At 32.3% G+C, this 13,685-nt stretch overlaps 3 protein-coding genes across 5 annotated transcripts; all 3 read right to left on the bottom strand.

Moving 5' to 3' along the window:
- Positions 1 to 524: 524 nt before the first annotated feature.
- On the bottom strand, positions 525 to 1,405 carry LOC108336969 (acetyl-CoA carboxylase 1-like). The gene is made up of 2 exons (XM_017573410.2): positions 689 to 1,405; positions 525 to 581 (listed from the first exon to the last, which is right to left on the bottom strand). Exons 1-2 carry the CDS (start codon positions 1,403 to 1,405, stop codon positions 525 to 527), a joined length of 774 nt encoding a protein of 257 aa, XP_017428899.2.
- LOC108338165 (GABA transporter 1-like) lies at positions 1,184 to 4,248 on the bottom strand. Its single transcript, XM_017574903.2, has 7 exons — positions 4,109 to 4,248; positions 3,958 to 4,005; positions 2,670 to 2,877; positions 2,314 to 2,436; positions 2,065 to 2,159; positions 1,762 to 1,948; positions 1,184 to 1,643 (listed from the first exon to the last, which is right to left on the bottom strand). The coding sequence occupies exons 3-7, from the start codon at positions 2,833 to 2,835 to the stop codon at positions 1,405 to 1,407; spliced, it is 810 nt and encodes a 269-aa protein (XP_017430392.1). The 5' UTR covers positions 2,836 to 2,877; positions 3,958 to 4,005; positions 4,109 to 4,248; the 3' UTR covers positions 1,184 to 1,404.
- Positions 3,129 to 7,841, bottom strand: LOC108338164 (pentatricopeptide repeat-containing protein At1g52640, mitochondrial). Of its 3 annotated transcripts, XM_052880042.1 has the most exons (4): positions 7,482 to 7,841; positions 5,580 to 5,619; positions 5,445 to 5,512; positions 3,129 to 4,991 (listed from the first exon to the last, which is right to left on the bottom strand). In XM_052880042.1, exon 4 carries the CDS (start codon positions 4,908 to 4,910, stop codon positions 3,327 to 3,329), a length of 1,584 nt encoding a protein of 527 aa, XP_052736002.1. In that variant the 5' UTR covers positions 4,911 to 4,991; positions 5,445 to 5,512; positions 5,580 to 5,619; positions 7,482 to 7,841; the 3' UTR covers positions 3,129 to 3,326. The 3 variants fall into 3 exon arrangements, with proteins under 3 accessions (XP_052736002.1, XP_052736001.1, XP_017430390.2); XM_052880041.1 differs by having other exon boundaries at positions 5,449 to 5,619; XM_017574901.2 differs by lacking the exon at positions 5,580 to 5,619.
- Between the last annotated feature and the right edge of the window lie 5,844 nt (positions 7,842 to 13,685).

Below are 13,685 nucleotides of genomic sequence, written 5' to 3'. Positions count from 1 at the left end.
CTCCTACGAGTCGAGTTTTCGAATCGAGTTTACTTGACTCTCACGAGTTTACGCAAACTTTCGAATTTGATAACCTTGATTTCAACTTTGTAAAAATCAAACCTTTACATCTCAAACATAATTGTATGGAACAATCAGATGTTACAAAACTTGATAGCTTGATGAGTATTTTGTAACTTGATGTAAAGCATATATCGACCACCCAAAATTGTTATGCATAGAATAAAAAAGTTACACGTTATTACATTTTTATTCAAATGTAGGAAGAGAATTAATTAACCAGCAAATAAATAGATGGAACATGGCGATGCTGATTTTGATCCTCTAACTGCATAAATTAATAATCAATCCAAGACTAATGTCATTTACATTTTAAAGCAACGGATTCCTTCAGTAATAGGGATATGATCTGCCTTCTTTCCACAACTTGGCCCTTGGGGACAACAACTTGGCCCTTGGGGACAACAACTTGGCCAAGGGAATCAATAGGATCCGTTACATTTATAAGACACATACAGGTTCCTCTAACCAAGAACCTTTCGAAGTTCATCAGTCAACTTCCCACGACCCGATGGCTCCAACTGCACCAAAATTTCCAAGATATAATGAAGCAAATAATAAACTAAACAGTTTAAGAAAACAAATAGTAACGACATAGCTAATGAAATGGAAAGTTCAAGTTCTTTACCTTGCTTAAAAGGGCTGCAAGACCCTGAGGTAGAGCTTGCAAATCTAGAGCTGAGTCACCAATGTTTGTCAATTGAAGCAACACTTTCTGCACACGCAGTTCCTTTAGTTTATTCTCGTAATTTGCAGGATTGTTTTTCCATTTGAAGAAGGCTTCATCATCCAACCACGCATCTTCTTTACTATTGGCAATATCAGAATTCAAATACCATTCTTTGAGCAAGTTCATTGCAGATGCATGTGACAAATGGTCACCAGCAGCATCTCTCACACTGTTGATCAGTGACTGCTCTCCAATTCTTCGGTGAAGTCTCTGGTAGAAGACAGCTCGGGAGTTACGCCAGTCCAGAACTTCTCTAATTACACCCTTGGCAGCCATTCTTAAGGAAGTATCATGTAGTTCAGCAAACTTTGTGGCTATCTGGGTATACACAGGCAAAAGCTGTTTTTCACGGGATTTAATCTGCGGCTGTAGGGATTCAAAGGCGGCAAGGTCCCTGTTACTCTTGGCTTCCTGAAGTTTTTCCTTCAGAGTTATCAATTGTTGATCCAGTCTACCCATACACTCTAACAATTCCCTTGTTCTGAATTTGATCTCAATCATTCCTTCTGGCTCAAGGACATTACCTTTAGCTGTTCGATCAGCATACATTTCAATGTGGTCTGAATTGATTTGACTGTCAACAACCACCCATGCACCACCTCGGAGTTCCCCCATCATTGGGATGTACACAAATATGGGTTGCTTGTATGTTCTAAGGTTCTCCACAATAGTTGAACCAGCCTGAAGAATTCCTTCAAAAAGGTCCCTTTGCCCTCCTGAAAAGCCTCTCCAGTTTGCGAGAATGAAAAGCGGGAAAAGGCAATGGTCCCAAGCGCATTGAAGGCTTTGAAGAACTTAGAAGCAGAGCTACCGTGCAAACTATAACTTACTGAAGTCCTATCAATCTTCTTCCCTAAGACATGTTGGAAATCAAATATTCAAACAGTTTATGTCCGTGAAATAAAGAGGAGGAATCAATCAGGTGTTGAGGCTTTGACAGACAAGAAGAAAAAGATCCATCACCAGCTTACCATTGTAAATGGTAACACCAATGGTTGTACCAGCAAAGCCTATTGTGCTGAAAGTACAGAGTGCATTTACCCATCTCAGTGAGTGAATATCCGGGAGCTGGGAGAGAAGTAGTTCAAAGATTCCAAAGAAAATAATAAAATGCTGCAGGGTCAATGTTCCATTATCATGATAGTGCTTGTAAACTGCCTGTATAAAAAGAACATATCCACATCCCCAAAAATGGAAACAAATGGTTTTTATTGTCCATAAGAAGATTTGTATAAAAAGAGTTGAAGTTAATTAAACTCTGGTAGATGCATAACCTTAAGGCTGCTGCCAGCTGCAATTTGAATGGCAATGTTATTTCCCAGAGAAGCTACCTGCTGAAAAATGGCAATAGACCAGTACCCCCACAATCCTTCAGGAATCAATAAACAAGAAATTAGAGTATTGAATTTGACAATGATCATAGCTATTAATGCCACAAGCAGAGAAATTAAATAACATGTACATATTATAGGACTAACATAAGGATAAGGTGGTAAAAGGAAACTATTTGCAGTAAAACCAACCGAAAATACTATGTGCCAGATGTCTGTAGGTAAAGTGCTTCTCCCCGTTCCATTTCCACAGAGAAGCGATCAAAAAGCTAGAGTACCAGGTGGCTAGTGTTGCACTCACCAGACTACTCACACCTGAAACCATTCATAGAGAGAAACACCAAAAAAAACCAGTTAACTAATTATCCAACATAAGTCGAACAAAACATACGAAAGTGACCTCATTTGAAATGAATAAAATATATAAAATTTGATCAGCACCCTGGTGGAGACAAAACGCCACTACTGTAGAATTTAATTATAAATTGTCTGATTATGAAATTTCCGTTAAGAACAATTCAGGAATGAATAAATAAATAAGAAATTACCAAGAGGCCAACCGAGAGAAGCAATAGCAAAGGGCAAAGGGGCAAAAGCAGCAGGGGTGGCAATGGTGGTTGCAACATGGAAAGCTGCTTGCTTCCATGTTCCTTTACCTCTCACTGCTTCTTCTGAATCGCTTTTCTCTGTTTCCAATTCTCGCGTTGACTCCATTCTGTTTCTGCTCCTAATACTTTGTTTCTGCCTTTTCCCACTCTGTACACAGATATTTTAATTCATTTTATCCTTCTGTTCTCATTCATGTTGCAGTTGGAGTTTACACTATCATTCTCTACGTTTGTTGACATTTTTCCTTGCCCGTAGCCGAAACCATGGACACACAGAAAGCGACATAATTCTACTACAACCTTTGTGGCAGTTAAAAAGCAAGATTTCATGGTCCGACACGGAAATGGGAACTGATTAACTATTAGGAGCATTTTCGTCTTTTAAAAAGCGTCATGAGATGAAAAAAAATCAAAATCATTTATTTCATAGCAACAGACCAAACCACCATTCATTATTTATACAAGAGAGGTGATATTTTGACATTACAAAAGACAAACGAATGTCTAACATTTTTTAAAGAGAATGTCAAACAAACTTGGGCGTTGCTCCCTCCATCATCACACTTCCTCCATCTCTCCTTTACTATTTTGTCTTCCTCAGTCACTTTCTATATCTGTCTCATCACATCTCAAAGTATTATGAGCTGCTCTATTACCAATCATAACATTTGCCAATTCTTGAATTGCATGGGAAGTGCTCTGCCTCATTTTATCAACCAGTATTCCAATGTGATCTAAAAGCCCTAAACCCAAGAGTCGATTCCTCAGTAGCTCAACAGTAGTAACATAAGGTGGTATTCCTTCATCAATCATCATTTCAAAATACTTACATGCCTCCTCTAGTTTTCCTTTCTTCTTACAAAAACCATGAATCAAGACAGAATATGTTGAGACAGATGGAAAAAAATTTGTGTCCACCATGTTCTCCCAAACTTCAGCTACCCTATCAAACCTCCCTATCCTGATCAACAATTTGAGGACCATGTTATATGTATGGCGATCAGGAAGACATTTATCTTTTTCCATTCTAAACATTAACCTCAGGGCCCTATTGACCTCACAATGATCACAATGGTAAGCTTGTATTGCATTATAGCTCCAAATATCTGGTTTAACTCCTCTTGAAATCATTTCATCCAACAATTGATAAGCTTCTTCCACAAGTTCATTCTTACATAGTCGTTTTATAATACAATTGTATGTAAAAACGTTAGGCAAAAGGTTGTACCTTCTCATTTTATCAAGAACCCTGAAAGCTGATTGCACATCATTTGCACTGCAATACGAATGAATAAATATTGAATAAGTAAAAGCATCTGGCTCAACTCTTTTTGACAACATATCGTGAAAAACATTCTTAGCTTCATCCACACAACCACCTTTGCAAAGAGCGCCCAACAAATTGTTATACGCAAGCAAATCCACTGGACATCCTTGTTCAAGCATTGCTTCAAACAGTTCGCGGGCTTTATCTGAATCACCAATCTCACCCCATCCACTTAACAAAATGCTGTAAGTTTTAGCAGATAAAGAGAAACGATTCTTAGCTTTGTCAAAAAATTGTTGAGCCTGCTGGAGATGCTTCCTTTTGCATAAAAAGTACAACAACTTATCCAAATCATGAACAGTTGGCATAACTCCAAACTCATCCATTCTATTGAAAGACCGAATTGCACCATCTGGTAAATTAGCCCGGCTATATGCCTTGAAGATGAGCCAGAAAATCTCACCGTTGATTACATATGAACGAGAGTCTCTCATTTCTATGAGAAAATCCCATAGTATGGCAAACTGTTTGCAACTTCCTAATATCTCCACCAAAATGTGGAAGCTCACATCATTGTGCTGAAAACCTGGAATTGATTTAGCCCAAAGAAAGAATCTATGGGCTGAGAAGCCAAGATTCTTGCACCTTTTCAAGACCTGTTCGACCAAATTAGTGGATATTTGTGGAGAAAATGGCTTGAGAGAGAGTTCTAAATCATGGTGAGGGTATCGATGGTCACTGAGTACACGGGATATCTCATTGACAAGGTCTGGTAATGATGGCCCTAAGACTTGAGGGTTTGGGAAAGAATGAATGTGGTAATTGGATTTGTGTTGGACAAGGGTGCAAAAGAAAGAGGGTAAGGTTTTATACTTTGAAAAAAATGACTGAAAAGCCATATGGGACAATGTCATATAAATTCCAGCACCGGGAAGGATTCAACTTCGTTAAAGCACCTTCACTCCAACATTTTTCATTGCTCAAAATCTGGGCTTCTGTGAAATAAATATTCCTTATATTAGATAAAAAAAACTTGGAAATATATCAAATTTAAGTAAGCTTTTTAAGAAATGGTAAACTTCAAATTTCTCCCAAAAAAACTATGAATTTCAAATTGTCAGTCATATATGTTCTCTTACACATTTTGATCACTAGGGCTGGGCAAAGTATACTGCACTATACTATAAAAATTTGCAGTTAACTATAAAACAGTTCTCTTAAACTAAACTGAACTAAAAATAGTTAGGGTGAACTGAACTGCACTAGTTTTTAGTCTACTCATAGTAGAGTGCAGTTCAGTAAACTAATCCTGTTGCACAGCACTACTTTTCATTCCAAATGCATGCAGTATACTTATTTTATAAGTCAAATCTTGATTAAATCAGATACTTCCGAGCTATTTTAAAATTCAAAATTTTCTACATGAAAAATAAATAGGTTTCAAAAACCTGCATTATATAAAAATGCCGGGATGAAGTCGATCTGAGTCATTATGGTCTCGTATCCAATAATAATCCTGCGATTAAATAATTGCAAAATCAGCACTTGAAAAATCAGCAACAACAGCAGTGCAATTACAGCACTTGAACAATTGTTGTTACAGCACTTGAACAATTGCAAGATCTGAAACAGCAAAAACATTTGGATCAAAAACAGCAACAAGTATATCAATATGATCAATAGCATAAACTAAATCAAGAGCATTGGAAGTGAAATCAATAATAGCAGTGTCAGCACTAGGCTTAATAAGATCAATATCTATATGATAAATTGCTGACAACATATTTTAACGTGATCTGACATATTTTTAAGACATTTTTTTTCCTGTATATTGAAACACTTTTATTACCCCTCATAATCAATTTAAAAATCCAGCAAAATCAAGGATTACGACAGAGCTAGTTTTCTGCTACAAATTGAAATTACTAGTCAAACATTAAAATTGAAGAAAGAGAAAAGAGACACCCACATGATGAGGTACCATATGCCTCCCTTCCCAGATAATGAGAATGTGGGAAGATAATCTAAACTGGGAATATCAATGATTTCATACAACTAAAGTTTACTGTAATACAGAAAATAATCTCAGCACAAAATTCAATTTTTTTCCCGAAGTTATTGAATAACAAGTGAATACAGACGTGGATATTCAAGTTGTAGTATGTTTGGTTAAAAATCACGTATTCTTCAAAAGCTCTCTCCATAACTGAATGAAATAAGCTATTATTGTGAACCAAAAAAGCCATCAATCATCTAAAAACCAAAACAGTCCTCACAAAAGTTTAATTGCCTTCAAACTCAATATACAGTAAAACAAAACGTTTCAGATAAAAGCACTAGAGAAGAGACTACAGTAAAACAAAACTCAATTTATATAGAGATATACCTCTCTATATAAATAAACAAATTAGTCTATAACTTTTCAAACAGAACAAAATTCTAAAATTATATATATATATATATTGAAAATTCTAACTATTTTCTTGTTTATGTGAAAATGGTTTTCCCTACTGTTAGACGTTGCTGTAATCACTTTTACATGAAAATGAATATATCAGTATGCTGTCAAAAGTTTATGAGTTGAGATGAAAAGGGTTCAACATATATTAAAATTCAAACATATTGTATGTCTCAGTCAATTGCGTTTTAAATAGGATCTAGCTTGTTCCAACAGAAGAAAAAAAAACATGGGAATTACGTGGAGTGTTCTTCTATAGTATCACCATTATTTGAGCAGAGAGAATGTTTAAAATATGAACAAAGCATGAAGTTGAAGAAAGACTATAAAGGCAAGTGTTGGAACAAAAGATATAGAGAAAAAGAATATAACAACATCATTGAAACCATATTGAACTACAGGCCTAAAGTCAGAATCAACATTATCAAAATTGGAAGCAAAAATAACATTCAAATCAAATCATCAAAAACAACATCATTAAAAGAAGAAGCATCAGCTAAAATATTAGAATCATGAACAATAATAGCTGGCATGCTATCCTGTTTTTCACTCCAATCTGCAGGTTCGAGAGGATTCTTCTGCTTGCCTCAACCAAACTTCTTAGGAACACGATTATAATGAAGGAATCGTTATGTGATGACTGAGATGATTTGGTAGCAAACAGCCACATGTAATATCTAAAAGGGTCTCACATAACTAACCAGTTGAAAATTCAAAGAACTCTTACTATTTTCCTTAGGGTTAAGAGACACAATCCATAAAGTAAGAAGTACCAACATTATACTGCACCATAAACCCCTTAAATTCATCAATCAAGCAGAAAAATAAGCACAAAGAATGAGAAGGGACAATAAAAATGGCGAAAAGAAGAAACCCCACAACATTAAAATTTCATAAATGGTTTAAGGAAAATACAGAGTAAGGCGGCAGCACATAGAGGCAGAGACAGCACAGACAGGTAGAGACAACACGGAGAGCAGAGGCAAAGAGTGACTAGCTCGAACACAATAATCGAATCACTACTTACCTCGACTGTCGGTATGGCAGTGAACAAGACAGGCCCCTCAACATTCGATACATCAACAACGACAAGGGTCAGAGCAGGGTCACCGTTGGAACTCTCATTTGTCGACAGAGTCACGGTGGCAGCGGCCGCGCGTCACGGTAGGGCTAGGGCAGAGTCACCGTGGGTTTTCGTTGAAGCTCTCTTTCGACTACAACGGTGGGCAGCGATTGGGTCACCGTAGGATTACTGTGAGTTTTCGTTGGAGATCTCCTTTGCCAACAAGATCATGGTGGGCAACGCCGCATCCAGCCAGAACAGGGTCACGTTTCAGAAATAATTGAAAAGGAGAGGGATACAGTTTTCCTATAGTTAACTGAACTAAAAACGTAATCAGTTCAGTTTTAAAAATTAAACTATAAAACAGTATATTTAAGTTTTTAGTAAAAATGGATTAGTAATTTTTAGTATTAACTATAGTTAAGTGCAGATTAGTTTATTTTACCCAACCCTATTGATCACAAGGTTTATTTGATCCATATCGATTATATATTTTATTCGTATTTTTAGGAGTTTTTTATTGGTGTTTATGTTGTAGAGATTTCTCTAATCAACAATATCTATGGGTGCTAATGTTTGTTCAAATTTATTCAAGATTATTTTTACTGTCGATGGGAAGTTTTCAGCCAACTAGGCTAGAATTATCCTAAACTAAATATTAATTTAATAGTAAAAGTATACGGTAGTGTAGTATAAGTAGTTTATTTGGAACTTTTCCAGAAAAATAACATATTAATAAATATTAATTATCGATAAAAAATACTTTGACCAACGTAGAGAACTTTTCAACTGAATGAAAAGGTTTAAGAAAAATATGTCCAACAAACATAAACCGAAATTATTACAAGTAATACTAAAATAATAATATAAATTGAAATTAATTGATTTTTTTTATCAACTTTGGGTTGAAAAATATCAACCTCAACTGAAAGGCATCATTGAGTAATTAATAATTTTGACTTATTAAATGTTATTTAATATTAAAATGATTTTTCAATTGAATTATTTTATACAAATATAAAAATTTTAAACTGTCTTATTAAATAAAATATTTAAAATGTGATATCCTGAATACTAAACGCCTAAGCTGGGTTGACAGTAGTGTTAATGAAAAGTGTGATATTCTTGTTGTGATCACATGCAAGTTTATTTGGAAAGCTGAAAATGAGGAGATTTTCAACTACCTCTTTCATCTGTTTTGGTGCATTAACCAGGTTTAATCCTTAATCATATAGTTTCTAGAACATTCACGGAGAATGGATAATTAGTATTTATTTTTGTACTGGCCAAATAGATAAGAGCGTACATCCTATTAAATATCCATTATTATATTTTTTTTTGCAGTTTTGTAATATTTTAAGTAGTTATTAACTGTTTCTAATATATATATATATATAATATAACCTCGAGATTCTATAAATATTTATATATATTTTTGAGGAAAATACACTGAAACTCATACTTATACTTTTATATATAAAATTTTTACTGACTTAATAGTGACATAAAAAATTTTGTAAATAAATTTTCTTTCACTTTTTAACATTTAAGAATATTTATAAAAAGACTCTATCACTTATGAAAAAAGTACACTTCCAAATATGATAACAACAAATTTTTAATTTCTATGAAACCAAAGACAAATTAAATATGATAACTTTTACTTGACAACATGATCAGAATTTGGATTTCATGAAATCAAGGGGTGGGTGAGATTACATATATAGATTTAATTATTTATTTTCTAAGTTGACTTTGACTTTAGAATCAATCAGCCACCCCTCCTACATATTCAAGTCAATATATATATATATATATATATATATATATATATATATATATATATAACGTTTAGTATATTAAATAAGCAATAATAACAATATTTTTGACATAATCTCCTTAATTAATTATGTGGATCACTAATGCTACTATAAAAAAGGATTATTAAAAAATAAAATAAATTGCTTTCACTCAACATATAGGTTCCAATATCCCAGTATCTTTTATCACCCACTCCCTTTCACTTTCTTCAATACATTATATACATTGCTAATGTATAGTTCAACGTGTTTCAGTATTTGATAAAACTATAAATGGTAGAATTCGGCAAAGGATTCCATGAAGAAAATAACATTGATTATATTTCCTCATAGTTTGATCAATGATCAAATTAGGTTGTTTTTGGAAGAATTATGGATTTCAATGAAAAGTCATTTGGTTAGGTCGATTTAAATTTACTTTATTTGTATTTTTTTTAAGTATCTCCTTGACCCAGTCTATTTATGGGAACGTGGATGAGTTTAAATATTTAAAAATTAAAAATAGCAATTTCTTTTATAATTAGAAGACAAGCTTGGAAGTTTCAAACTTAATCTCGTTTACTTTTGCTGGATTTGATTAAACGTGGAAAGAGAACATTACAATAAAACAAATATTTTCATCTGCATTAAATGATGAAATTATCAAATAAAAAGAATAAAAATATGACATAAAACGTGGTTCAAAAAATTGATCTCGTCATATAAATATTGTTAAATTAATTGCATATTCAATTATATGTCATGTTTTAATCCAAATAACATAGAAAAACTAATACCATAAAAATAAATTAAAAAACTCAGAATTAAATTATATTTTCATTACATTATAAAAATTTAAGTTTATTACTAAAGTAATGAATTCATATTAAATTTGAGTTTATTACTAAAATAATGAGTTCATATTCTAATAATTATAAAAAGTATAAATATAAAACTCTTAATTTTAATAATGTGTGTGGGGTAATCCAAAAAAAAAAAATTATAAGGAAAAAAGATAATGTCAAAATTAGCCAAGAATCATTCAAGTATTCATATATTCAATTTACTTGTAATGTGTAGTTGGATGTAAAACTTGTATATGTGGTATTCAATTTAATTATTTCAGTGCATTTTCAACCTAAGTTTATCTGATATCTATAATATTGACGTAGATTAAGTCACATCACTTTGATCAAACCCACCCATAATCACCTTTGCCTCCAGTAAAATCAGTTTAAATGGTTTTTTGGAAGATAAGAAAAAAATGAAATATGATCAATTAGTTAATAAATAATTGTCAAGTTTGCAGTGGGTTAACTTTATTTATCACAATTTCTGAAGATAGATAAACTAATAACTAAAAAAACTCTTCATTTGGAAAAGCATTCTTTAATGGACTAATTCAATGATATGAAATAACCCAGAGCCCAATAGTCTTTTTTGGGCAGTACTAGATTTCGCATTTTTTAGGGCATTTCTTTCTGCACCCCTTTCTTCTTCCTGAACCCCATAAATTGTCATATCCTCTTCCATCCTTTATTAAAAACCCTAAAAGCCTCACGTTTCCTTCTTCACTGTCTCCCTCAACTCCTTCAACTACCTCCCACGCTCCAAATAGACCAGAGATATTCCTCCAATTTCTTCCATACAATATCCATCTTCAATTTCTTCCATACAATATCCATCTTCAATTTCTTCTTCTTTATAATATTTTCAGAAAAGCACTCAATTATCTCATTTTTCTTTTCCAATATTGTTTCCTTCTTCCCTAACTCATAGAGAGAGGCCACACATCTCTTTTCACTTCAACGCCCAATCTAAAAAAAATCTTTCTGATTTTATATGGAAAACTAAAATATTTAAATATATTACGAGTATGGATTGACGTTTATTTTAAGTTGTTTTGAATACTATATAGATTCTTTAATGGTTATGGTTCTCTTTAATCTAAGTTCTGTGATTTACTTTCCTTATTTTTTTTTAAGTCGGATAAGTATTTGTTAAAGACACTTTGACATTTAAGTAAATAATACGATTATCACAGTGTAAATGATACATATTATACATGATGATGTAAAATCTTTATTTATAGAGTCTCTTATTACATTTTGGATTCACCAATCCGAAAATCTGCATCTCCGATTGACTACGAGCAAATAAAATATGTCGTCTCGCTTATTGCTATCTATAGGTGATATGCACACCAGCCTGTGCACTCTATTTTTTCTGTGTCATATCCAAATGCAAATTTTCCATCTACTTTGATTGTAGTTCGCTAAAGAGAAAATAGAGCCACACGAAACAAAATGCAACACTTAATATTTTACTAATTTCATACTTACTAAATGGATAAAGTATGGCACCTTTTTCACGTTTATAATATATTGCATGGATTTAATTTTTGTTGTATGCTTATGATTTATCTAGAAGCCTTTTCTTACAACGTTAATGGCATAACCAAACACGTCACCAACACGCACATGGATACCAAGTGCCCATGGACGATTCGTTCTACTCCATGCTGGGCACAACCATGCCATCAACCTCCCTCTCTCTGGCTACAACTATTAAGAATTTCCTCAAGCTAGAGTGCCCCAATGTCATCTCATGCGCTGACATGCTCATCGTTGCCGCCATAACTCGCTTGTGCCATCAAAAAGCTCATAATGGAGGCTAGTTTGTCTGTTATCATAATGGAGGTAACAATAATGGTCAATCTATGCAAGACATTCCAAAACATATTTCGGTCTGCAACACTCTCTTCTGGATAGGAAATTCTATTCCAGACCAAAGCTTAGGTGACTGGTCATGGAAGAGTTAAGGAAGCGGGAGAGGGTGGGAGAAGCTTCCACGTGCACAGGAAAGTCAATGACGGTCATAAAGGAGGTGGGAGAAGTTTTCACGTGCAGGATAAAAGGGGAAGTTTAAAATTTATGGGCGTGCGGGAGAAAAAATGGGAGTACAAAAAGAAATGCTAGGAAAAACAATATTATTATGTAATTAAAATTTATATTTGAATTTTTGAGTTATATATTATATTAAAATGAAATAATATATGTCATTGTTAAAATAAAATATATAAGTATATTGTATAATATGATCTCGTATAAAATAAATATACCATAAAATTAATATTAAAATTTTTAAATAGAATCACACTCATAAATATAGACAGCTTAAAAAGTAAGAGAAATAATAAAAAGATATTGGCATATGGAATACCAAAACATAGAGTAACACTAATATTACTAAAACTAATAATATTATTAATTGAAATAATAATACTAATACAAATAATGTTAACACTAATAATAATAATACTAATAACAATAATGTTAATGCGAATAATAATGATAATGATTCTACGTACTACTATTAATAAAAATTAATGTCAATAACAATAATAATGTTAATACCAAAACTAATACTGATTAATACTAATAATGCAAATATTAATATTAATTCAAATAATAATACTAAAAATAATAATGATACTAATAATACCACTAATATTAAAAATAATACTAATACTGATAACAACAATAATAATAAATTTACTAATACTATTAATACTAATACTGATGTTAGTTAAAATCATTATATTAATAATAATAATAATGTTAGGACCAAAACTAAAACTATTTCTACTAATACCAATACTAATTTATTCAAATAATAATACTAACGATAATAATGCATATGCACACATCTTAAAGTGAAATGTAGACATATATCGAATTATTATTCCGTACAAATACTAATACTAATACGTATAATAACACTATACTACTGAAACTATTATTATTGTTAATTGAAATTGTAACATCTAAGTTTTTCGCTTAATGAAATCTAAAATCAACAATAATTAAAATAAAAACTTGTTCATGTTTTATTGAAAATCTGAATAATAAAAAAAACAATCTTTTTTCCAATCATAATCTTTATAGAAAAGGAAAAAATTAGACTAAAAGTTTTCTCCAAACATTTCTTGATATTAACCACTTACCTCTAGTGTTATTTAAAAACATGATCATCGATCACAAGTAAAAATCACCTCTACAAATGTAAGAATAAATTAATGAAATAACATAAAAACTTTAATTTTAAAAATAAATTCCGGAAGTGCTTAAAATCCCAAAACATCTAAATAGTCATTAAAAAATTAAAATAATTAAAAATAATCCATCAGTAATTTTTAAACCTAACAAAATTTTGAATCATAGAGTTTTCAATCCGGAAATATCAATCTTCTGATTTCGACATTCTAAATACCAACATGCCTTCTAGGATTTGCTCTAGGATTTGCTTTCTCTGTCATTACGATAATACAAATTCTCACCCTATGATACCACCATTATCTAATTCCTCT

The sequence above is a fragment of the Vigna angularis genome, chromosome 7, assembly GCF_016808095.1.
Source record: "Vigna angularis cultivar LongXiaoDou No.4 chromosome 7, ASM1680809v1, whole genome shotgun sequence".
NCBI classification, from domain to species: domain Eukaryota; kingdom Viridiplantae; phylum Streptophyta; class Magnoliopsida; order Fabales; family Fabaceae; genus Vigna; species Vigna angularis.
The sequence above is the reverse complement of the archived record's forward strand: the minus strand, read 5'-3'. Positions and strand labels throughout refer to the sequence as shown.

Bases quoted from the DNA above. Each gene is read 5' to 3' on its own strand.
- LOC108336969 (XM_017573410.2), bottom strand. From the start codon at position 1,405: ATGGGGGAACTCCGAGGTGGTGCATGGGTGGTTGTTGACAGTCAAATC. The intron at 582-688 runs GTAAAGAACTTG...ATTTTGGTGCAG, and splicing joins TTGCAGCCCTTTTAAGCAAG to TTGGAGCCATCGGGTCGTGG.
- LOC108338165 (XM_017574903.2), bottom strand. From the start codon at position 2,835: ATGGAGTCAACGCGAGAATTGGAAACAGAGAAAAGCGATTCAGAAGAA. The intron at 1,949-2,064 runs GTTATGCATCTA...CTTTTTATACAG, and splicing joins CAGCTGGCAGCAGCCTTAAG to GCAGTTTACAAGCACTATCA. The intron at 1,644-1,761 runs GTAAGCTGGTGA...AACATGTCTTAG, and splicing joins TGGTGTTACCATTTACAATG to GGAAGAAGATTGATAGGACT.
- LOC108338164 (XM_052880041.1), bottom strand. From the start codon at position 4,910: ATGACATTGTCCCATATGGCTTTTCAGTCATTTTTTTCAAAGTATAAA.